The sequence below is a fragment of the Salvelinus namaycush genome, chromosome 10, assembly GCF_016432855.1.
Source record: "Salvelinus namaycush isolate Seneca chromosome 10, SaNama_1.0, whole genome shotgun sequence".
NCBI lineage: Eukaryota > Metazoa > Chordata > Actinopteri > Salmoniformes > Salmonidae > Salvelinus > Salvelinus namaycush.
The window spans coordinates 14844370-14868744 of NC_052316.1; the positions used below are offsets into that span (position 1 = coordinate 14844370).

Below are 24375 nucleotides of genomic sequence, written 5' to 3' on the forward strand. Positions count from 1 at the left end.
GGTATTAAAAACATAAAACAGGGTTATGTTTATTTACATGTAAATTACAGTTCTAGAATACCCAAATTCTGTTACATGCTTTTGCAATTAGGAACGTTTTCAAATTGAATTGGCTTTTGTTCAATTGCTAAATTGACTTTAAATGACATGCATTTGACCACAACCCTGACAGAAGCACACATAACTGTGTTGTTGAGTATTCATCGTTGAGTATTCAGGCAATATAAATCATATAGTAATAAAGGCATAAAAAGTTATCACACATCAATGTTGAAATATCAAACATTACAATAATGCCAGTCTTTGAAATCCAAATCAGTTTAATCGTCACTTGTGCCAGATACAACGTGTGTACCTATTACAGTGAATTGCTGTCATAGTATGTATCTTAGTATCTAGTATCTCTCATAGTAGACTAATAAAATTGAGTCATGATAATAGAACATTAGAGCAATAACTAGGGTTGCAAAGGGCCTGAATTTTTTCCAGGAATTTTCCATGGAAAGTTAAGCCCAGGAGTTTTGTGAATTTTGCTTAAATTCATCAAAAAATGTTGCTTATAACAGTGAACCTTTTTTGTGGGATACACATAAGGCAATTCTAGGTCTTGTGGCATATTTTGGTTAAACTATCCCCAATTCAATGGAATTGCAACCCTCTGCATGCACAGTGCATTCTTCTATCACATGTGCAGTGCACTCTTCCATCACATCTACAGCTGATTCTCAAGAACTTTCACACTAATGAGATGCTATTGAGCCCACACGAATACACTGTCTGAGCCAAGGACTAAATGCTTTCTGATAAGTTTTGATTACAATACTGGGTGGGGTGAATATATTTTATATGACATACATTATTTTTTTATTAGCTAGTAAATAGTAGCCTACAGCAAAGTGTGTTTAAATAATTTCTAACTTGTTAACAATTTCTGCTGGTTAGTTTTTGCTACCATGTGGGGTTTAGCTTTGTCACAATTGCCTGGAGTGGTGGGTGCAGAGTCAATTGCAGAGAGCAGAAGATACTGGGGAAAACCGTCTTTATTTGGATTCCCAAACGAACGCCCAAAACCATAGGCGAAAAATAGACCGAAAAATTGTCCGACCCAACACAGGGCACAAACGGACAGGAACACACCCTGACTAACAGAAAACAATCCCGCACAAACATAGGCGGGCCTAACAGGCTTAAATAGACATAAATCAAGAAACAAAATAAGAGACAGGTGCAACCAATAAGACCAAACAAACAGAAAAGGAAAAAGGGATCGGTGGCGGCTAGTAGACCGGCGACGACGACCGCCGAGCGCCGCCCGAACAGGCAGGGGAGCCACCTTCGGTGGGAGTCGTGACAAGCTTGCTTGAGCCTGCTAACTGAGGAGTGTGAATTCACCTGTTTCCATACATGTTTCATTTTAAAACATTTCTCTTACAAAGGAGTTGTTTAATCTAACTGCTTAACTATTTATCTGTACATGGAATTCTATTCGTTGTTTTTGTTACTCATTTTTTTCTAATCTTTACAGGAAAATGCCACGGGCACTATCTGATGTGTGGAGACATTTCACTGCAGCTAATGTAGACGGAAAAGCTGTGTACATTTGCAAATACTGTGCCAAATAATTTGTGAAGAATGCAACAAAGATGCAGAATATTCTGGCCAAGTGCATAAAGTCCACTCAGCGCTCACATCAAGCAACCTCTGACAAAAGTCCCTCTACTTCTATTCGAGGTGAAAATGATGAATCAGACACCTTATCGATAGCAACAGCTCATGGTCCGCTTGGAATCAGACGTTTTTTTGACTCAATGGAGGAACATAGACAGAGAAATGCTGATGAATGTCTTGCTCGAGCTGTGTATGCAACTAGTTCACCTCTGCTCACAGGCAATGTGTATTAGAAAAGATTTCTGAATGTTCTTCGCCCAGCATACACTCCTCCAACCAGACATGCTTTATCTACTAATTTGCTGGATGCAGAGTTCAACAGAGTTCAAGTGAAGGTCAAGCAAATCATAGAGAAAGCAGACTGTATTGCAATCATCTCTGATGGGTGGTCGAATGTTCGTGGGCAAGGAATAATTAACTACATCATCTCCACCCCTCAACCAGTATTCTACAAGCGCACTAACACCGGGGACAACAGATACACCGGTCTCTACATTGCAGATGAGCTGAAGGCAGTCATCAATGACCTTGGACCACAGAAGGTATTTGCACTGGTGACAGACAATGCTGCGAACATGAAGGCTGCTTGGTCTAACATGGAGGAGTCCTACCCTCACATCACACCCATTGGCTGTGCTGCTCATGCATTGAATCTGCTCCTCAAGGACATCATGGCACTGAAAACAATGGACACACTCTACAAGAGAGCTAAGGAAATGGTTAGGTATGTGAAGGGTCATCAAGTTATAGCAGCAATCTACCTCACCAAGCAAAGTGAGAAGAATAAGAGCACCACATTGAAGCTGCCCAGCAACAGCCGTTGGGGTGGTGTTGTCATCATGTGTGACAGTCTCCTGGAGGGGAAGGAGTCTCTCCAAGAAATGGCCATATCACAGTCTGCTGACATGGACAGCCCCATCAAGAGGATCTTCCTGGATGATGTATTTTGGGAGAGAGTGGTAAGCAACCTGAAACTCCTGAAACCTATAGCAGTAGCCATTGCACAGATTGAGGGAGACAATGCCATCCTGATGTTCAGACTCCGTACTGCCCTGCCCACTTCACTGTTGCTCCAAGCAGAGGAAATTGCCGTTCTAAAATACATCGAAAAGTGTGAAGACTTCTGCCTGAAGCCCATACACGCCGCAGCGTACATGTTGGACCCCAAGTATGCTGGCAAGAGCATCCTGTCTGGTGCAGAGATCAACAAGGCTTATGGTATCATCACTACCGTGTCTCTCCACTTTGGCCTGGATGAGCGCAAGGTTCTTGGCAGTCTGGCGAAGTACACTTCCAAGCAAGGGCTTTGGGATGGAGATGCAATATGGCAGTCGTGCCAACATATCTCATCAGCCACCTGGTGGAAGGGACTTTGTGGATCTGAGGCTCTTTCCGCTGTTGCCTCCATCCTCCTCTAAATCCCACCAACATCAGCCGCCTCAGAGCGCAACTGGTCCTTGTTTGGGAACACACACACCAAAGCATGCAACAGGCTGACCAATACAAGAGTTGAACAATTGGGGGCCATCCAGGCAAATTTGAGGCTTTTTGAGCCTGACAACAAGCCATCCTCAACAAGGTAGAAAAGTGACAGTAAAGATGAGGCCCCAGAGTCTGATGTTCAAGAGGTAGACATTGAGGAGGTCCAGTGAGGAGACATGGAAGCCTTAGAGGAAGACAACCAAAGCTTTGGTTTCTAGACTATCCTTTATGTTGAAAACGTTTTCTGGGAGATGCGATGGATCATTGGGGATCATTCAATATCCCCTTTCCCTTCATGTTCTGTGAAATCATCCCATATGAAGAGTCAATTCATTTAATTAAAGTTCAATTAGTAACTAAATAGTTTTTTTTTCTATTGGAAGGATTTAGTCATTTGCAATTTGTCTACTTATGATAAGGTAAAATATGTATGTTTCTGCCTTCATATGATATGGTAAATATATTCAATGCAAAAAACATCTACATAAACATCTACATATGAATGGTATTAATATTAAATAGCATATACTGTATTTCCGTTAATTCCCATATATTCCCGTTAATTCCCATGGAAAATTTCCACCTCTGAATATTCCCCAAAATGTGCAACCCAAGCAATAACACAAGGATAACCCTAATAAAAAAGTTTAAAGACAAAATGTCATACTTCTAAATGGCTTGAAGGATGAAACTACATGACGTTTCATAGCCTACTGTTATATTACACAAAGACAAACCTAGTTAGTCACATGATCATCAGTTTTCTCTGGATGATGCAAAGCACACATTGATTGGTCTTGCTTCGCATTGAAGACTGGAAAAAAAGAGGACCGCATTTGTATGCATTGTTGACACATTTAAAGACGCTTTCTGGAACCCATAGTTCTAAAGGTTGTGCTTCAACGACAAAATCTGTCCCTCACAGTTGCATACTACATTGTTCTCTCACTGTCTGTGCTTTGCCCCCTTCCCACACCCTGTAGCAAAGGGTACCCCAAAGATCGTCTTTCTGCTTTACACGACCCATTGGAGCCAAAAGTTTACCTCGAAAACACCTAGTCAACCTTGTTGTAAGCTACTGTATGTCTGAGAATTTCCCTCCTTTTTTCTGTATTTCCTGTTAGCCCCCACCATGTGGGATTTAGAAATATATATAACATGAATTACAATAATTATAGTAGGTACATCAAACGTATAACAGTCAGACACTGCTCAAAAGGACTTGATTGTGATATCTACACTCAGAATCAAAGTACATTAAACCTCCCAAAATGTATTTTCCAGTATCAGTATTTCCTTTTTCAGGCTTTTTTCCTGAGGTAATAGATTCAACTGTTCAACACTTACAGCCAAATGTTTAATACCCAGGGTATTCCCAGAACACATTCTGGAAAGTCTATAGATTCAGTGGTCACTTTATTAGGTACAACCCCCTATGCATCTAGAACATCGTGCATTCAAAACAGTTGATGAAAGTGGGAAAGGAGATAGACTGTTCAAGTCCAGTTTGAGTTTATTACAGTCAGTACAAGCTGAGTGTTGGAATTATTTAAAAAACAGTTTTGTAACTTTTCTGAGTTACAAAAGACCATCACAGACTGTGCTGTCATTTTGCACTTTCTATAGTTCAAACAAACAGTAACAGAATACCTGAATACTTCTCTGCATGCTTCAGTGTCTAGCAAGCCAAGACCACGGGACTTAGTGGAGCAATTTATTTTCGTAAATAGGGTGGTGACCCTAATAAAGTGGCAACTGAGTCTAGATATCACAAACAAGTCCCTTTGAGCAGTGTCTGTCTGTTATACGTTTGATCAATGGGTATAATGGTAAATCTGAACCCCAAGGTCCTCATAGGCTCACTTGGATATATAGAATTGGAAGTAAAGAAAAAAACATGAAACTAGGACATTTAAACACTGGCAGAATTCTTTCATCCACATCCATTCACATAAAATATATTTTAAAGTATAAATACCCTTCTAAGACCACTGTCTTTCTGGACGTTTTTAAAGGTTTGCAAATAGTTCTTTCTGCAAGGAATATGAATTGAAAGGGATTTGGTAATATCTATGTAGGTGACGTAGTTTCTACACTGGTATAATGGGTATAATGTGTGGTAGTTGCACACCTCCCTGCTGAATTATGAGGAGCTGATTTGGGCCAGTTTTCATGATCTTTTGTGAAAAAACAAATTTTCACAAAGGATTTGTGCTAGCAGTTTAAGAGAGAGAGAGAGCAAATAGCATAGGGACAGCCTGGTTGAAGTCCTAGTTTTTAAATGTTAGTGCCAGTAGATTGCAGAGGGGTTCACATACAGTTCAGAGGCAAATCATAATGTATACATTTAGCCCAAAGACCAAAAATGTACTGTCTACTTCTTATATTAGTGATTTTTTTTTATATCCACCCTCTGGTATCGTTCAATACCCATGCTAATATATACACAGTATATATACAGTATGTTATGTTTCACTCTTAGTTTTTCTTTTTTTCTCTCTCATGCCATATTCCCATTGCTAACATTATAGTTTTGCTATTCCATTACTCCCGTTCCATTGCTAGTTTCTGTAGTCTGGTGGCCTGTTAGTAAATGAAAAGAAAGAAGAAAAAATATTTCCATTCTTCCCATCACGGACTGGTAGAGCTGGGACACCAGGTGGGTGCAATAATTATTAAGTAGAACAGAAAAACAGCAGTACTCAGAACCTCCCTACACGTACCTCTCTAGCCACTGTCCTCTAAGTTATTTTCTACGAGGGAAAAACTCTCGTTGTAGTGAACGGGACTATGACGTAACTTTTACAAAATCGGTATCACTTCTAGCAATGACTGCTACCAGAGGGGAAGAGGCAAAGTGAGAGGGATAACCGGGCCCAAAATCTATCTTCTCCAGCAGGTGGCGTTTTTTTCACATACCAAGCGAGGAGTTTTTGTATGGCCAATGAGAGAATATCGAATTTGGTTAATCGGGATCGGTGTCCCAGCCACGGGACGGTTGAGCTAACGTAGTCTAATGCGATTAGCATGAGTTTGTAAGTAACAAAAATATTTCCCAGGACATAGACATATCTGATATTGGCAGAAAGCTTAAATTATTGTTAATATAACTGCACTGTCCACTTTACAGTAGCTATTACAGTGAAATAATACCATGCTATTGTTTGAGGAGAGTGTACAATTTTTAACATGAATAGTTATTAATAAACAAATTAGGCACATTTGGGCAGTCTTGATACAGAAATACAATGGTTCATTGGATCAGTCTAAAACTTTGCACATACACTGCTGCCAGCTAGTGGCCAACATCTAAATTGCACCTGGGCTGGAATAATACATTATGGCCTTGCATTTCAAACACGATGGTACAATTTTTTTTTACAAAAGAACAGTTGGGTTTTTCTTTGTATTATCTTTTACCATATCTATTGTGTTATATTCTCCTACATTCCTTTCATATTTCCACAAACTTCAAAGTGTTTCCATTCAAATGGTACCAAGAATATGCATATCCTTGCTTCAGGGCCTGAGCTACAGGCAGTTAGATTTGGGTATGTCATGTTATCGTTTATTTGTTATGAACTTTGAGAGAAATAAAACACTTTATATCATGCCTGGTCGTCACGAGTTACCAGCCAGAGTCATAAACCCTGCCTATTTCTACAATTTATCTTCTTAAAATTGTATTTTGGACCTAACATTGACCACACAGCTAACCTTATGCCTAACCTTAAATTAAAACTAAAGCCCAGTTTCATTGGCACTTTGAAGTCAACCCTTGGGCTGGCCTTGGTGGGCTAGCTCAAAGTGCATTTCCACTGTCTCTGGAAATTATAATATATCATGTTGCTAGGTAGCCAATTTCTGACTGTTAGCTAGCAAGATGTTGAATAATTTAATTCACCCTCACCATGCTGTAACTAACGTTACTCCATACTCCTTCTAGTGAACTCCTTCTAACTCCTTACTCCTTCTAGTGCCAGCCAGACTCAGGGCCATGTTATGTATTTTTTGTTGTTGACCAAATTCGACACACTCCATACACAAACTCCAAGCCAGCTAGCTTAATTCCTACCTTGCTTGCCATTGGCTATTAGCTAACTAGCTACCAGTCGTATTGAACACTAGCTAGCTACATCATATCAAACCTGTCGTCTGGTTTGCTTGCTTCGCTAGCTAGCTTTCAATATGACCTGGCCAGCTAAAATCCCTACTAGCTCACGTTAGCTATCTAGCTTGTTTCAACTCTGATTTGCTAGCTAATGTTAGGCAGCTAGCATTTGAGGGCTGACTGTTATCATAAAAGTTTATTGTGTAGTGCAAAAATGAATGAAGGATCCAGCTATGGTGGTAATTCGTGTTATGTCTGACTACTGCTTGTCCATATGCTAGCTAACAGCAACAAGCCCAGAACTAGCTAAATGTGTCAGCATCCAGCAGTGCTCAGCTTGGTGGTTGCATAGTAACGGCCTCACCAGTCCGAATTCTAATCGACCTGGCACCAGTTGTGAAACTTGACTGTGCTGCCCTGGGTTTCCGTCGACCCAGCTTGAATTTGAGAATTCCATTTGAGTCAGCTCGAATTTGGACCCAATTTTAAGTTCCAGTGGAAACGGGGCTTCATGCATTTTCACAGGTTAAAGTAAGGTGGTAGCGCACGGTATGTCCTAGTTACAGTCTTGTCTCATCGCTGCATCTCCCGTACGGACTCGGGAGAGGTGAAGGTCGAGAGCCGTGTTTCTCCAAAACACAACCCTACCAAGCCACACTGCTTCTTGACACAATGCCCGCTTAACCCAGAAGCCAGCCGCACCAATGTGTCGGAAGAAACACCTGGTGATCATGTCAGCGTGCACTGCGCCCAGCTGGAGTCGCTAGTGTGCGATGGGACAAACCCTCCCCTAACCTAGACTGCACTCGGCCAATTGTGCGCCGCCCCATGGGTCTCCCGGTTGACTCCTTGACTTTTTAGTTTAATACACTGAAAACAAACTTAAAGATAGCAAAAACAATCAATGTTGCTAAATCTCCTACTAGGCTATATACAATCTGATGCTGTCTGGAAAGAAAGAAAGAGAATGACATGTTGCCGGCCTAGCATTTGATTGATTGATGCTAGCAAGCATTTGGCTTCCCTTGATAAAACATTTACAAAATAATTAACCAATCAGCATTGAGCTGAGCTCAACTGTGGTTTGTCCTGGCGCAGCAAAACACCCCCCAAGGGAGGCCGGTTTGGATTTTGCTTCACACTAATCAAATCACATCCTAAGCTAAACGTCATTATTGTCAGACAAATGTGACTGTTTCTGGTCTGCTTGTGTTGATGTCCTGCAGTAGCTAGCTTGCTAAATCAGCCCTTTCCTAAGCCATGGATGGAGATGTGGATTTGGACTTGTGGTTTGGACTGAATTCTCTGTACAGGCGAATGATTGTGAAAGCGATTCTGATCTAACCATAAATTCCTATATTGTGCCACATGCCTGAGACGATTGAAGTCACGTGCACAAGTACAGGGAAATGTCTTTCTTGCTTGCTCTTTCCCAACAATGCAGTAATCAATATCAGTAGCAGTGGTGGAAAACGTACCCAATTGTCATAGTTGAGTAAAAGTACAGATACCTTAATAGAAAATGAGTAAAAGTAAAAGTCATCCAGTAAAATACTACTTGAGTAAAAGTCTAAAGTATTTGGTTTTAAATCTACCTAAGTATCAAAAGTAAATGTAATTGCTAAAACCTACTTAAGTATCAAAAGTAAAAGTAGAAATCACATCAAATTCCTTAAATTAAGCAAACCAGACGGGACCATTTTCTTGTTTTTTTAATTTACGGAGAGCCAGGGGAACACTCCAACACTCAGACATCACTTACAAAGGAAGCATTTACATTTCGTGGAGGCAGTAGGGATGACCAGGGATGGTCTCTTGATAAGTGTGTGAATTGGACAATTTTCCTGCCCTGCTAAGCATTCAAAATGTAAGAAGTACTTTTGGGTGTCAGGGAAAATGTATGTCATAAAAAGTAAATTATTTTCTTTAGGAATACAGTGAAGAAAAAGCAAAAGTTGTCAAAAATATAAATAGTAAAGTACAGATACCCCAAAAAACTACTTAAGTAGTACTTGAAAGTATTTTTACTTAATTACTTTACAACTGATCAGTAGTACTATAATAATAATAAATAAGTCAAGTAGAACAAAAACACACAAGAAATAGAAATAAGAAGAACACGAGAAAGTAAGTAAGCTATATACAGGGTCAGTTCCAGGGTTAGTTTCATTACCATATTTCCGATGTGCAGGGATGTTGGAGTGTTAGATATGTGTAGGAGTAAGGTGACTAGGCATCTGGATATACTAACTCATGTGTGTAGAGTCAGTATGAATGTGTGTGCGTGTTATGAAGTGGACCTGTTTAACTGTACTTGTGGGGACCAGAAGTCCCCACAAGAATATTAAACATACAAATATTTGACTAACTGGGGACATTTTATTAGACCCCACAAGGTCAAATGCTATTTCTAGTGGGTTTAGGGTTAAGGTTAGAATTAGTGTTAGGGTTCAAATTAAGTTCAGGGTTAGGAGCTAGGGTTAGTTTTATGGTTAGAAGCTTCTTTAAGGTTGCTGCCCCTGTCATCGCAAAGCCTATTTCCAACCTTTTTAACCTGTCTCTCCTTTCTGGGGAGGTTCCCATTGCTTGGAAGGCAGCCACAGTTCGTCCTTTATTGAAAGGGGGAGATCAATCTGATCCTAACTGTTATAGGCCTATTTCTATTTTGCCCTGTTTATCAAAAGTCTTTTGAAAAACTTGTCAATAATCAACTGACTGGCTTTCTTTATATCTATAGTATTCTCTCTGGTATGCAATCTGGTTTCCGCTCAGATTATGGATGTGTCACTGCAACCTTAAAGATCATCAATGATGTCACCATTGCCCTTGATGCTAAGCAATATTGTGCTGCTATTTTTATTGACCTGGCCAAAGCTTTTGATACGGTAGACCATTCCATTCTTGTGGGTCGCCTAAGGAGAATTGGTGTCTCTGAGGGGTCTTTGGCCTGGTTTGCTAACTACCTCTCTCAAAGAGTGCAGTGTATAAAGTCAGAAAATCTGCTGTCTCAGCCACTGCCTGTCACCAAGGGAGTACCCCAAGGCTCAATCCTAGGCCCCACGCTCTTCTCAATTTACATCAACAACATAGCTCAGGCTCAGTAGGAAGCTCTCTCATCCATTTATATGCAGATGATAGTCTTATGCTCAGCTGGCCCCTCTCCGGATTTTGTGTTAAATGCTCTACAACAAAGCTTTCTTAGTGTCCAACAAGCTTTCTCTACCCTTAACCTTGTTCTGAACACCTCCAAAACAAAGGTCATGTGGTTTGGTAAGAAGAATGCCCCTCTTCCCACAGGTGTTATTACTATCTCTGAGGGTTTAGCGCTTGAGGTAGTCACCACATACAAGTACTTGGGAGTATGGCTATACGGTGCACGGTCCTTTTCTCAGCACATATCAAAGCTGCAGGCTAAAGTTAAATCTAGACTTGATTTCCTCTATTATAATCGCTCCTCTTTCACCCCAGCTGCCAAATTAACCCTGATTCAGATGACCATCCTACCCATGCTAGATTACGGAGATATAATTTATAGATCGGCAGGTCAGGGTGCTCTCGAGCGGCTAGATGTTCTTTACCATTTGGCCATCAGATTTGCCACCAATGCTCCTTATAGGACACATCACTGCACTCTACACTCCTGGTAAACTGGTTATCTCTGAATACCCGTCGCAAGACCAACTGGTTGATGCTTATTTATAAAACCCTCTTAGGACTCACTCCGCCCTATCTAAGATATTTACTGCAGCCCTCATTCTCCACATACAACGCCCGTTCTGCCAGTCACATTCTATTAAAGGTCCCCAAAGCGCACACATCCCTGGGTCGCTCCTCTTTTCAGTTTTCTGCAGCTAGCGACTGGAACGAGCTGCAACAAACACTCAAACTGGACAGTTTTATCTCAATCTCTTCATTCAAAGACTCAATCATGGACACTCTTACTGACAGTTGTGGCTGCTTTGTATGATGTATTGTTGTCTCTACCTTCTTGACCTTTGTGCTGTTGTCTTTGCCCAATAATGTTTGTACCATGTTTTTGTTATGCAACCATGTTGTGTTGCTACCATGTTGTGTTGCTACCATGCTGTGTTGTCATGTGTTGCTGACTTGTTATGTTGTTGTCTTAGGTCTCTCTTTATGTATTGTTGTGTCTCTCTTGTTGTGATGTGTGTTTTGTTCTATATTTATATTGTTTTTATTTTTTTAAATCCCAGGCCCCAGTCCCCGCAGGAGGCCTTTTGCCTTTTGGTAGGCCGTCATTGTAAATAAGAATTTGTTCTTAACTGACTTGCCTAGTTAAATTTAAAAAATATAAACAAAATAGGGTTAAGGGGAATAGTGTGTCCCCACAAGGTTAGTTATACAAGAGTGTGTGTGTGTGAGTGAGTGAGTGCATAGAGTGAGTGTGTGAGTGTGCATAGAAGGGTCAATGCAGATAGTCATTGTAGCCATTTTGTTAACTATTTAGCAGTCTTATGGCTTTGGGATAGAAGCTGTTCAGACGGCTGTTGGGTGTCAGACGTGATGCTCCGGTACAGCTTGCCGTTCCGGAGCAGAGAGAACAGTCGATGGCTTGAGTGGCTGAAATCTTTAACAGTTTTCTGGGCCTTTCTTTCACAGTGCCTGATATAGAGGTCCTGGATGGCAGGGAGCTCGGCCCCCAGTGATGTACTAGGCTGTCCGCACCACCCTCTGTAGCGCCATGTGATCGAGACCGGTGCAGTTGCCATAACAAGTATTGATGCAGCCAGTCAAGATGCTCTCAATGGTGCAGCTGTAGAACTTCTTGAGGATTTGAGTAGACCCTTGATAAAGTATAATTTGACAGGGGTGGTCATCAGATGAAAAAAGAAGCCAGCATTCTTTAACCACCAACTGTAGATATTATCACGGATATAGCCTAGCTATGTAGGCCTATTACTACTGTAATGGAATGCCATGATTATTGTAGTACAATTTACATTGGCGCCAGTGAACTCCTCCCCTTCTGCAGAGCCAGGAAGATCCCCTCTTCCTGCGGTCGGTTGGAGACTGTGACAGCCAAGGCATTGTCTCGCGCATTGGGTTACAGGAAAAAAAGGGACGTAGCAAACACTACAACCAACAGCTGAAACGCTAGACCAGGAATATATCGCAATTAAATTGGAATCAGACGATTTTAAAGACATGGGTAACCGAGATGATGAATACGATTTCTTGTTCAAAGGTAAACTAACTGTCATCCATTTCTACCCATCTAGCTGTAGCTAGCTGCTTTTTGTGGTAGCTACAACAAATAGAATTTGTCTGATTTTGTCAATTACGTAGGTACCGTTAGAGGAAGCTCCCACAATGTATTTTATTATAACAGATTGTTTTAGAATGTCCAGATAGATTTAGCAAGCCTCCATCTGATCTGGTGGCTTGCTAATTCTTAGTTTGTCGCATTGTGTTGACAAATGCACAGCTTTAACTTGTCTAACGACAGAGGTTTTCTCTGGTCTCGTTCCTTCATAACACCATCATCATACTCAAAGGTGCTGGCCAGCAACATGCAGATTTCTAAAAATACAAATGATAGCTAGGATTCTTTTCACAAGTGTGCCAAAGGTCAAACCTGAAATGGGTGATTCATTAAGTCATTGTAATTTTTTATTTGTTCTATATGTAACTTATTGGTAATAGCCATAAAGAATATGCCTAATAGAAATACTGTTATATTTGTTCATAAACTGTTTGCTTACATTATAATGTGACTGACAGTATGCGATGTAGCTGAACATGACCATCCCTGATAATAGACTGCCCATTTAATTGTATCAGATAAGAATGGGATAATGAGCAGGAAGGAAGTCCCTGGCACAAGAAACCACATTTGTCAAAATCTTACAGATACCAATTTATTACCCTACTGATAAGTTACTGTTAGATGTTTCAATCCCACAGAAGCACACCACACCTGTTACCAATCTAGTGTAGTATACAGCGATATTCAAAATGATACATTCCAAATGACACTTAAAACACGATAATAGAAAATGTGATAAAAGGGACAGAGTGAGAACAGAGGATTTCCAACTGATTCAGAGGGTGAATCACTGGAGAAGACAGGAAAGGAAGAGAGGCCCTCTGAAAGTGTCAACTCAGGTTTCCCAGTAGGAACAGGTTCTCAGCTTCCTGCAGCATGACTTCAGAAGGACAAAGTTCACAACGTTTTCCTCCACTAAAGAGACAGAGCAGCACTTTATACTCATTTAACCACTTTATTTCTGTTAAGAATGCTTTTCTGTTGTTTTCGTCATATTGGCAAGGCCTGGCAAACAGCAGTATTCAATCAATGAACATATTGTCTTTCCAAAGCATTCAAAGAAGTCAGACATGCACAGATCCATTTGATTATGACCATTTTCCTAAGTAATCCACTTGGCATACTTGTAATTGGTTTACTGTATATGATCTGTTATGTGGTCTAACATTTTCCACTGTACTGAACATACAGCAGCAGCCTGTCATTGCAGTGCTAAATGTGTGTTTTGTTGCCAGTGGTGCTGATCGGAGACTCTGGTGTGGGGAAGAGTAACCTGCTGTCCCGTTTCACACGGAATGAGTTCAACCTGGAGAGCAAAAGCACCATCGGTGTGGAATTCGCCACCCGCAGCATCCAGGTGGACGGCAAGATGATAAAGGCCCAGATCTGGGATACAGCTGGACAGGAGCGCTACAGAGCCATCACCTCAGCGTGAGTGGAGGAGGGAGCTCACTGCTCAATAATGTTAAGGATGCTCGTCTTGCTGTAACCTGCCCTTTATGGAACTAGCATATTTTGATAGTACTGAAACCATTGTTTGAAATCTTTCTCTATCTTAGTCTCACAACCTATGACCTCCTATCCTCCCTGCTCTGTCCCAATCAGGTACTACCGGGGGGCGGTGGGGGCTCTCCTAGTGTACGACATTGCCAAGCATCTAACCTATGAAAACGTGGAGCGCTGGCTGAAGGAGCTGAGGGATCATGCTGATAACAACATCGTCATCATGCTGGTGGGCAACAAGAGTGACCTGCGCCACCTCAGGGCAGTGCCCACAGACGAGGCTCGCGCCTTCGCAGGTAAACAACAAAAACACTGGAGTAGATGACAGCTCACTCTGGGGACAAAGAAGACACCCCTGTTGGTCTCAACTCAATCTTTTCTCTCTTTCTCCCTCAGAAAAGAATACGCTATCATTTATTGAGACCTCAGCTTTGGACTCCACTAATGTAGAAGAGGCGTTCAAGAACATCCTCGCAGGTAAGAAGAGGGAGCCACGACACACCTCACATTACTGGAAACAAACTAGTCTATAAGGTATGTATTATTGGCACATTGTATTTTCAGTTACTGTCTCTTCTTTTTCCTCCAGAAATCTACCGAATCGTATCACAGAAGCAGATAGCTGACAGATCAGCACATGACGAGTCTCCAGGCAACAATGTAGTGGACATCAGTGTCCCCCCCACCACCGATGGGCAGAAAAACAAACTACCGTGCTGCCAAAGCCTGTGACCCTCAGCACTCCTCTGACCCCCTTTCCCCAACCCCCCTCCACTTCCACCATCACACTGTCTTAACCTGTACCGCCCATTCTGTCTTTGTTACCATATGTGGCGACGCCCTACTCTCCCCTCCCTCCCTGTATACAAAACTTACTTTTTATTACTTGTGAACTCACATATGCTCTTCTGTCATGAAGTGAAACGTAAAAAAGCCTTCCTGTCACTTGTTCAGTTATTCATGGATTCAACATTGAGGTTCCTGCAGTGTAGCAACAGGACAGTTGTCTGTGAAATGGGATGAGCTGGATTTGAAGTGCTGTAGTGTTTTGGACTCTGGGATTTGAACAATGACCACTAGATGGTGCTGTGTATATAGCCTCTCACAGTTTCTCTTGAATAAGGCAGTATAATTACATTGGTATATGCATTTCGTTAGTTATCATGCCAGAAATGACCTTCATTGTGTATTTATTCAAATGTATTTGTCTCACCTTTTCATTGTTTTATTTTCAATAAGCACTGTAAGACTTTACAATAAACTCAATGACAAAGTAATACGTAAGTCATTCATTTAACATATGCAACCCTTATCAGTGTGCTGTACAGTACTGGAATTCAAAATGCTCAACTTTAGATGTATGTGGGTAGACTATGTGAGCTGTCTTGTCCTGTATGTCTGTCTGTCCTTATGGAGGCTTGCTGTTGTAGAGGCGGGGGTCTACAGGAGGTTGTTTACATTTCCTCCAGGCCCAGTCCTGTTCCTCTGATCTAGGACAGCGCCACACCCCATTAGAGATAGCCTAGTGGTGTCAAGCATGATGCTACAGCAGCATATGAAAACTATTAGACCCGTGTTTATTCTAAGCCCCTTATAGGCCTATCTGCCAGGCATTGCATGGGAGCGAGATCCAGGAACTAACTGTTCACAGGGATTCAATTCAACATTTCATCAGTTGCTGACCTCTGTGTAAGCCAGTAGTGGAAAACAGAATTGAATTATCGAATGACATGACCCTCTCATCTTTGGCGGTCTATTTTAGGAGGATGGATTAGAAAAGAGCCTTGGATGGAGATGAGTTTTATATACCAAACAAAAATATAAACACAACGTGCAACAATTTCAATAATTTTACTATGTTACAGTTCATATAAGGAAATCAGTCAATTGAAATAAATTCATTAGGCCCTAATCTATGGTTTTCACATGACTGGGCATGAGAGCAGCCATGGATGGGCCTGGGAGGGCATAGGCCCAAGCCAAGCCAAGCCAATCAGAATTAGTTTTTCCCCACAAAAGGAATTTATTACATACAGAAATACTCCCGTTTCATCAGCTGTCCGGGTGGCTGGTCTCAGACGATCCCGCAGGTGAAGAAGCCGGATGTGGATATCCTTGGCTGAACTTGGTCTGCGGTTGTAAGGCCAGTTGGACATACTGCCAAATTCTCTAAAATGACGTTGAGGCGGCTTATGGTAGAGAAATTAACATTCAATTCTGACAACAGGTCTGGTGGACATTCCTGCAGTCAGCATGCCAATTGCACACTCCCTCAAAACTTGAGACATCTGTGTTGTGTGACAAAACAGCACATTTTAGAGTGGCCTTTTATTGTTCCCAGCACAAGTTGCACCTGTGTAATGATTATGCTGTTTAATCAGCTTCTTGATAGTCAGGTGGATCAATTATCTTGGCAAAGGAGAAATGCTTTTTGTGCATATGGAACATTTCAGGGATTTTGTATTTCAGTTCATGAAACATGGGACCAACACTTTACATTTCTGTTCAGTATAAGTTGAGAATGTAACCAGTAAGTCAACATACTTTAACACATGACATGGGACATTTTGTTGATATGTTTACCCTGTTGTTGAACTGAGAGTGACTGGGAACCAGAGCACTAGATACCAAACAAATTCTACATTTTCCATGTGAACAAAAAGTGCAAAACCCCTATCAAGAGTAATGTGACCTAGGATAGTACACACAATATTTGCATGAACTTTGGAAAAGTTCAACCAACATTTTGCAAACAATTCCATTTTGGACTGAATGTGTTAACTGATGCAGATAACCGTAAAGTCTGAAATAACATCAAATAAGAGGCCTGTGTAGTACATGCAAGTGTCCACATCATTAAGAAGACAAAGGAGTCATTGATGTTTATCCATTCTGTAGCTTCATTTTTAAATTTGCGTTGCACACTTTTCTTGGCTGATTGCAAGCACCAACATATCTTGGTGAAGACATCTTTCTTTATACATTGCACAACATTAACATGTTTTGAAATACTATAGTGTAAGATTGATACAAATCCTGTGCTTAATGAATAATTGAAACAAATTACAAATGATACACATGAATATATTAAAAACTGTGGTAAAATGAACACGAGATTAAAACATTAACAAAAACAAGTCTACAAAGCTGATATGTTGCTCCTTTTACATACGAGCATGACAATGCCCTGGACCCTTGGTTTCATCTTCAAATCAAAAACGAAATCAGAGGAGCAATATCCGAACACCAGAAACTGGGAAAATTGTACAATATCAGTAACACTTTTAAATCCCTTTTAAAGTCTGTATTGGGAGATGATATAAACAACCACACTGTATTCATTTCCATTATAGTTTTGTGAAAGTGCCGTTTGATATACTGGTATAAAAACACAAGAATCAATGCTTCTTTGGAGAGAAGGAACTGTTTGAGTTAGCGTTTATAACACTGGAGTTGAATGTCTCTGAGCATATTGTAGGCAACCAAGACTCGCATAGAAAAATCCAACATCCTATCATGACCTTCTCAGCCTACACGAGTGAGCGAACTGCTACGATCCTTCATATGCACTTACTTCTACATTATACTTCTGCTTTCATTACGTATTGTTAAGGTTATAGGTAAGAATTGCACTGTGAAGTGATCGAATTGCACACTTGCTGTAACTACACCCGACATTGCAAAGTCTCCATAGCTCCCAACATGTCAGCTGGAGGCGAACTCACCAATCAGAGACAGCATGTGACATGGGCAGTGCCCATCGCTGACGACGCAGATAAGAACTCTCTCCACCCTGAAAGATCCTCAACACGGTTCCACCCCACCACACACCCACAGGAAAATAACCTCATACTAAACTCTAGTATTACTATTGCACAACGTTATCAACCCTTTAACACCAGATGAGGATTCCTTCAGTGACAATCGCCACTTTACAACAACAAAAACATTTATCTATTTTCAAAATGGGTCTCCCAACAGGACACTACACTGAACTGAACTGGGCTGACTAGTGTTCGTCTATGCTGAGGATGACTACCTACTTTGTTTACTGTAGATCACCATTTTCCCCCCAAGTTTAATCTGATTTCAGAAAGCCACTCACACAACCAGGGTTCTTACAGCTGCATAAATAAACCTTTCCAGTGCATAGCTGTTCCACCGCAAAGCCCTTTAGGGGATCAACCCTCAGGTACCGGAAGAGTTGAACCTGCCCCTACAGATGAGCAATAGATAGGAGCATGATTGCTATGAAGGGGTTAAAACAAATTCGACTATCATAGAAAAAATCAAAAAGAGTGACCTAGGCCTAGGTTTTTGGCTTCTGTGCACCATAACGTGAGCTTCCCCTACTGAGGAGGATATTTGCATTAATCCTCCTCTCTTTAGGCCTGTTAACAGCTTTTAAGATTCAGGGTCAATACTTGTATGGTCAACCAAGGACGCTATGATTAACAATACATATACAAATATGTGAAAATGAAGCTTCGCTAAGACAGAGGAACGTCCGAAAGGACCATACAGTGTACAGGGAAGAAATCAAATGCACAAAACCCACACAAAGACCTATGCTGTTTTTGCACATCTCTCTCATCCAGAGGTTACCTCATATGTCTTAAAGTTGTGGTAGATGGATAACAACAAAACACATAACAGTCTAGAACCAGACACTGGGTTCTACTGTCAAGGTACAGTCAGTAGGTACGTCTGAGTGTAGGCGTCAGAGTCTGGTCGACTGCATATCGGAGGGAATACAACTTCTACAAAACCTGAAGTAACATCAACCAACCAATCTACGCTCTTTCTGGATGTCATTACTAGCTATTGTTACGTGACTACACAAAAAGAAAACACACCAATACAAAAAAAAACAGAAATTAAAAGCTTTTCATTGGAATCTCATCATAGGAGAGCAATGTACTATTAATTTTCTGTAAGTCTGATCTTGACCATGCGATACTGGAAAGGTAAGCCTTACTTTCCCTCAACCACAAAAAGCTTGAACTTCATGTTGGTGGGATACACATTTCCATAAAGGTTTTTCTTCATCAGTGGCATCTAGAGATCAGCTCACTCTATTTGAACAGTTTTTTTTCTATTAAGTGCTGATAGTATGAGACCTCTATACTCCCAGGGAGGAAACCTTGACCAACATACACACTAGCAACACTAAATCAATGGAAGCTCAACCAACCGATCTTTCAATCACCCAAAGTAAAAAAAAAAACAATACCCCCCCCCCCCCAACGAAATAAAAAAAATAAACAGTGCATCGCATGCATGCAAAACTGTGCGTGTTGGGGGCAGTCTCCTCACATACTGCGAGAGCACCTGCGTCCACAGTGTTTTATTGCACAATCTCCATCTTCATGAACAACATTCCTGCTCACACCAAGGGGAAAACAGATGGGAGTTAAATTGAAGGGAGTCAACTGAATTGCGTATAAAAATGGCATGAGCATATATAATCCCCCAGTGGCCTGTGGTTGGTGAACCGGAGTCAAAACTTCTCACTTCTGCACTCAGTGGTTAGGGAATCAACTGCTGGATGAATCGCCTTAGATCAGCATCAACGATCCATGCCTCACTTTTATAGACGGTTGAGGAGAACTGAAAATAAAGAGAGTAAATGTTCACTTCAACGCTAGCGTTCGGTTTTAAAGCTTCGACAGCCATCTCCACTGAGCATCAGTCCAATCCTTCGCCGTCTTCTTGCAGGGCCCAGTGGAGTACCATCCAATCAACTTCCCATTTCCAAACCTTCACAAAACACTATACTGCACGGTACTCAATGGCCTCTAACATACTGCTTTCTTTACCTGATCAATATAAAAAACGCCAGTAAAGGCTATAACACGACTAAATAAAAAAGAAAGGTATAAAATGAAGTGCTGATGATGATACACGTAGGTAAAAAAGGATTTAAACAGAAAAATTTAAAAAATCTGCATCCACAAGTGCTTGGGCTCTGGTTGGAGACTTGTTTTTTTTGCAACAAACCTCCAGCACACGAAGAAGAACCCCAACATCAATTTTCCCACCTTTGACCTCATACTATGGTCTCGTCAGCTGTCTTTTTCAGCAGCTTCGTGGAGAGCAGGGAATGCTGGCTAGAATGCCCACCCTTCGCATCTGGAAGGAGCAGGCGTACTTTCTGGTTGGTTCGTCTCCACTCAGAGTAGAGCTGACAGTGGTAGCGGAATGATACCTGCAGGGGAGAAGGGGGTTGAGGAGGGGAGAAGGGGGTTGAGGAGGAGAGAAGGGGGTTGAGGAGGAGAGAATTTTGATGCTCCTCCAAAGCTAAAAACAAACAAACTAGCACGCTAAAGGTTTGAGAACTGCTGCCCAAGCACATTCATGAGTTGAAACACAATACAACTGGTAAATACAAAACAGACTCGATCAAAGTCCATTTCTGTCTTTTAAAGCAAAGTCTTTTTAGAAGCAACAGGCATGACAAAAGACTCATAAAAACAAATCATTACGCATCTAATTTAAGTGGGACTGTCTTGGACGGTCTTGTTGTCCCACTAAGTATTTAAAGTGTGATTAGTCAAAGACAGGCTACTAGCTTCCCAACCATGATATAGCATGCTGAGACGCTGATCTAAGGTCAATTCTAGCCGGTCCTAGATGTGGGCCTACTTACCAGAGTCCAGAGGACGTAAATGGTGAAGAGGGCGATGGTGAGGGCGATGAGGCCCACGGCCTCCAGTCTGCTGTTGAAGTGCAGGTGGTCTTGAGCTCCCCTCAGACACAGCCAGCCAGAGATGGCTGCCAGGGGCGTGATGAACAGGAAGCACAGCATGTCACAGAACAACGTGCGCTTCTCGTTCCGAGGGCCCGGGTCCCGCATCCACTGTGAAGACAGAAGAGAGGGGAGAGAAGGAAGAAATAAAGTGTACTGAGCATGCACTACAGGACCAACATGGTCACTGGAGGACTCATGCTGCTTTTTCTTCTTCTTCTTCTTCTTCTTCAGGGTTTGGTTTATTGAGATACCCATTAGTAGATGAATGGCTAAACTTCCTGGATTCATACATCAGTCATTACACGAACACATGATGATACATTACAATAAATAACAAACAAAAAATCCCTAATCCCTCCCTAACTAGATTTCCGTTGACATATTCAGGATTTAATACGCATGAGTAATACACAACTAAGTCAAACTAAGCCAACATTGCTTCATGTTGTTGACCCATGAGCAAGGCCCATAATTCTATATCAACACAGAAGTATTGCAGCTACAAGCACAATGTTTCCATTGAGTAATCTATGTAAGCAGAAAGAGACAAAGAAGAGTGAATCATGCTCATGTGTTTTGACACAGCATAAGCAGAACCACACACACACCGCAGGCAGAGGAATGCTGACAAAGGCAAAAGCAAGCAGCAGTCACACACACACACACACACACACACACACACACACACACACACACACACACACACACACACACACACACACACACACACACACACACACACACACACACAGACAGAGGGGCAGGCATAGGAGTGCAGACAAGCTAAAGGCATTGACCTTTGTTACCTCTGTGAGGGACCTGGGCTTGCGCTCAATTGTGAACTCTGTGTGGCACAGCTCACAGTAACTGGTGTTGGAGGAGGAGAGCCACTTCTCCAGGCAGCTCTTGTGCACCGTGCCCAGAGTCCCTGTGCAGTCGCAGGGGGACAGGAGGCCCTCGCCGTTGGCCCCCTCGTGGCAGATCCGGCAGATTGGCCCATCGCTGGAGGAAACAGAAAGGTCCTGAACAGGATACTTAGACTGGGTTTATTTACTACAGCCTGCCGAATATTACTTGGGCTAACATAACATTTCAGTCTTAACAGCTAAGCAAATTCTCATAAATTCTGAGGCTAACTGTGAGACATCTTTCCGGACACATACTCCCAAACACTCTCACGAGTTCCAGATATGACTAGGATTACTACTATAACAGCCTGTTATAAAAGCCCTAAACATCTCATAAATGCTCAGCTCTGAAAGTGAGTTTTCAGCCACAGTACCTCTGTGTGCTCGCAGGTTTGATGACAGTGGAGAGCAGCCGTCCATCTTTGGCTGTGACCTGGGTGACATACTGTGATCTGCAGTTATCCGACTCTTCCACGCTTTTGGACAGGGCAGCGTTGCCAGTGCAGTCACACAGAGAGCCAGGGAGGTGGCAACACTCCCCCGTTGTCATGGTTACGCCGTCCAGGGGGTCAGGGGTCAAGGGAATGATGAGGAACAGACTCAGCTCAGAGCAGTTAGGCCCAACAGCTAGAGAGTGATGAGAAGGAGTTAGGACCTCATTCACTTCATACAATACACTTCTAGTACTAGTTACGTCACCGAGCTTATTATGAGACAAATAGTGAGGTTTAAAATATAATATCATTTTCTTTGACCAACATTATTATTACACTGAGCTGTATGACAACATGAAAAAGGCTCTTAAAATGTTTTCACAACACTGAGAATTTGTATTGTAGTAAATATTAGGAAATAAAATAATGATCTTCTTGTCTGAACTGTAGGCACATTTGCCCCAAAATCCAGAGTGCAGTTGAGCCAATTTGGCAAAACACAACACAGCTACTTCTAAAATTCTATCTCTGTATGAGCAGCAGGGCACAAGGGAGTGACGGCCTACCCCGGCCAAGCTGTCTCCTAGATATCCTCACCCAGATAATTGGCTACTCAGACACTGAATTCATATATCTGTCTGTATGGGATCTTACAGCCTCTTACAGCTTCTAGGAAATATACTGACATGACCAAATTATAGCTTTTGAAAAATAACCATATAAATGAAAACCTTTGATCAAAGCCAAAGCATTCTTATTTGACCCTCAAAATACAATACAGACACCATTATCTATCCAGATATGTTTTTATTTAACCTTTATTTAACTAGGTGAGTCAGTTAAGAACAAATTCTTATTTTACAATGACGGCCTAACCCTCCCCTAACCTGGACGACGCTGGGCCAATTGTGCGCCACCCTATGAGACTCCCGATCCTGATACAGCCCGAGATCGAACAAGGGTCTGTAGTGACGCCTCTAGCACAGAAATGCAGTGCCTTAGATCGCTGCGCCACTCCGGAGCCCTCAGATAGCAGAATATCAGGGGGTGGCTAGACATTCCCTGGTCTCTCCAAAATGACAGAGTATCATCAAGTCTACCAATCATTATGTGTTGTAACGTTAGATATCAGGAAAACATATAATCTTCATTTGATGGTGATTAATCAATGTGGTTACTACAAAACAAACATAGTTAGAACGCTAGCTAGCTACATCATACTTGAAGTGTCGAATCCCGACGAGAACACACACACACACTCAAATACAGACACAAAACCCCGACCGAAGGACACAGCTGGATAATTTGGTCAGCCAGCTGTGTTTAGCTCTAGCTAAAGTAGCTAGTGCAGTAAAGAATAGCAACCATACTGATTGCTACATGACAATGGATTATGGTTTAATTGTGTTCACAGTATCGTTCATTTATTAAGCTAATGCCTTCTGCTAGGAAAACGGTCTAGTGAGCCAGCTAACTTTATTTTAGCTAACTATAGTAGCTATTTGTTAGCCGCTAACTTAGCTACTGTAACGTTACTAGCTAGCCAGCCGACAGAGACTGTAGAAAAAAAATACTCACCGCGTTCCTTCTTTTTTCATTTTAACAGCTGATATGTGGGGTTGTCAATGTATAAAATAGTCCTCTATAGAAACCATCAATGTTGAGAATTGCTTTATTTCCTTTCAGATATCTAGCTAGCTATGCCAGTTCTCGTCTAGCTGTCAGACAACAGTAGCACAGCGTTTCTAAACCCAGAGGCGCAACATCGCGAGACTACCGGGAACGCTTGCGAAACTGACCAAGCAGACACATGCTAGGGTTTGGGATTGGAGAAGTCAATGAGCTTGTTCGACATTGCAAGTGGCTGCTGACTGACTGATCTACAAATCACTTTGCATCAAAAATAACTACTCATTAATGTTTGTAGATCCGCCAGTCAGTCACAATTTACCCACAATGCATCATGGATTTGATGCTCTCGAACAAGGACAATATGTCCATGCGATCTGGGATCAGTGAGAGAAGTGAAAATGTATTCCTTAGTTCATTTTCTAGAAATCTAAAGGCACAACCTAGATTCGAGCCAATTTCTTAAAAGTTGTTGAACATGTTATTACTCCAATCTCGTGAAAGTGACAAAGTTACACGTTTTCATTTTCGTCAAACACAACTTTATATTGAAGGAGTGCCTTTGATTCGACGGCATGCACACGCACAGTTCGGCGCGAGAC

General features: G+C 41.7%; 2 protein-coding genes across 3 annotated transcripts; one reads left to right on the top strand and one right to left on the bottom strand.

The window, feature by feature from the left end:
- The first annotated feature begins 12268 nt into the window (after positions 1 to 12268).
- On the top strand, positions 12269 to 15328 carry LOC120054743 (ras-related protein Rab-11B-like). The gene is made up of 5 exons (XM_039002308.1): positions 12269 to 12467; positions 13784 to 13979; positions 14154 to 14347; positions 14448 to 14528; positions 14641 to 15328. Exons 1-5 carry the CDS (start codon positions 12428 to 12430, stop codon positions 14781 to 14783), a joined length of 654 nt encoding a protein of 217 aa, XP_038858236.1. The 5' UTR covers positions 12269 to 12427; the 3' UTR covers positions 14784 to 15328.
- A 1603-nt stretch (positions 15329 to 16931) lies between these two features.
- LOC120054744 (E3 ubiquitin-protein ligase MARCHF2) lies at positions 16932 to 23909 on the bottom strand. 2 transcript variants are annotated; one of them, XM_039002310.1, is made up of 6 exons: positions 23723 to 23909; positions 22085 to 22337; positions 21609 to 21804; positions 20701 to 20910; positions 20093 to 20259; positions 16932 to 19661 (listed from the first exon to the last, which is right to left on the bottom strand). In XM_039002310.1, the coding sequence occupies exons 2-5, from the start codon at positions 22258 to 22260 to the stop codon at positions 20101 to 20103; spliced, it is 741 nt and encodes a 246-aa protein (XP_038858238.1). In that variant the 5' UTR covers positions 22261 to 22337; positions 23723 to 23909; the 3' UTR covers positions 16932 to 19661; positions 20093 to 20100. The 2 variants fall into 2 exon arrangements, with proteins under 2 accessions (XP_038858238.1, XP_038858237.1); XM_039002309.1 differs by having other exon boundaries at positions 16932 to 20259.
- Positions 23910 to 24375: the final 466 nt, after the last annotated feature.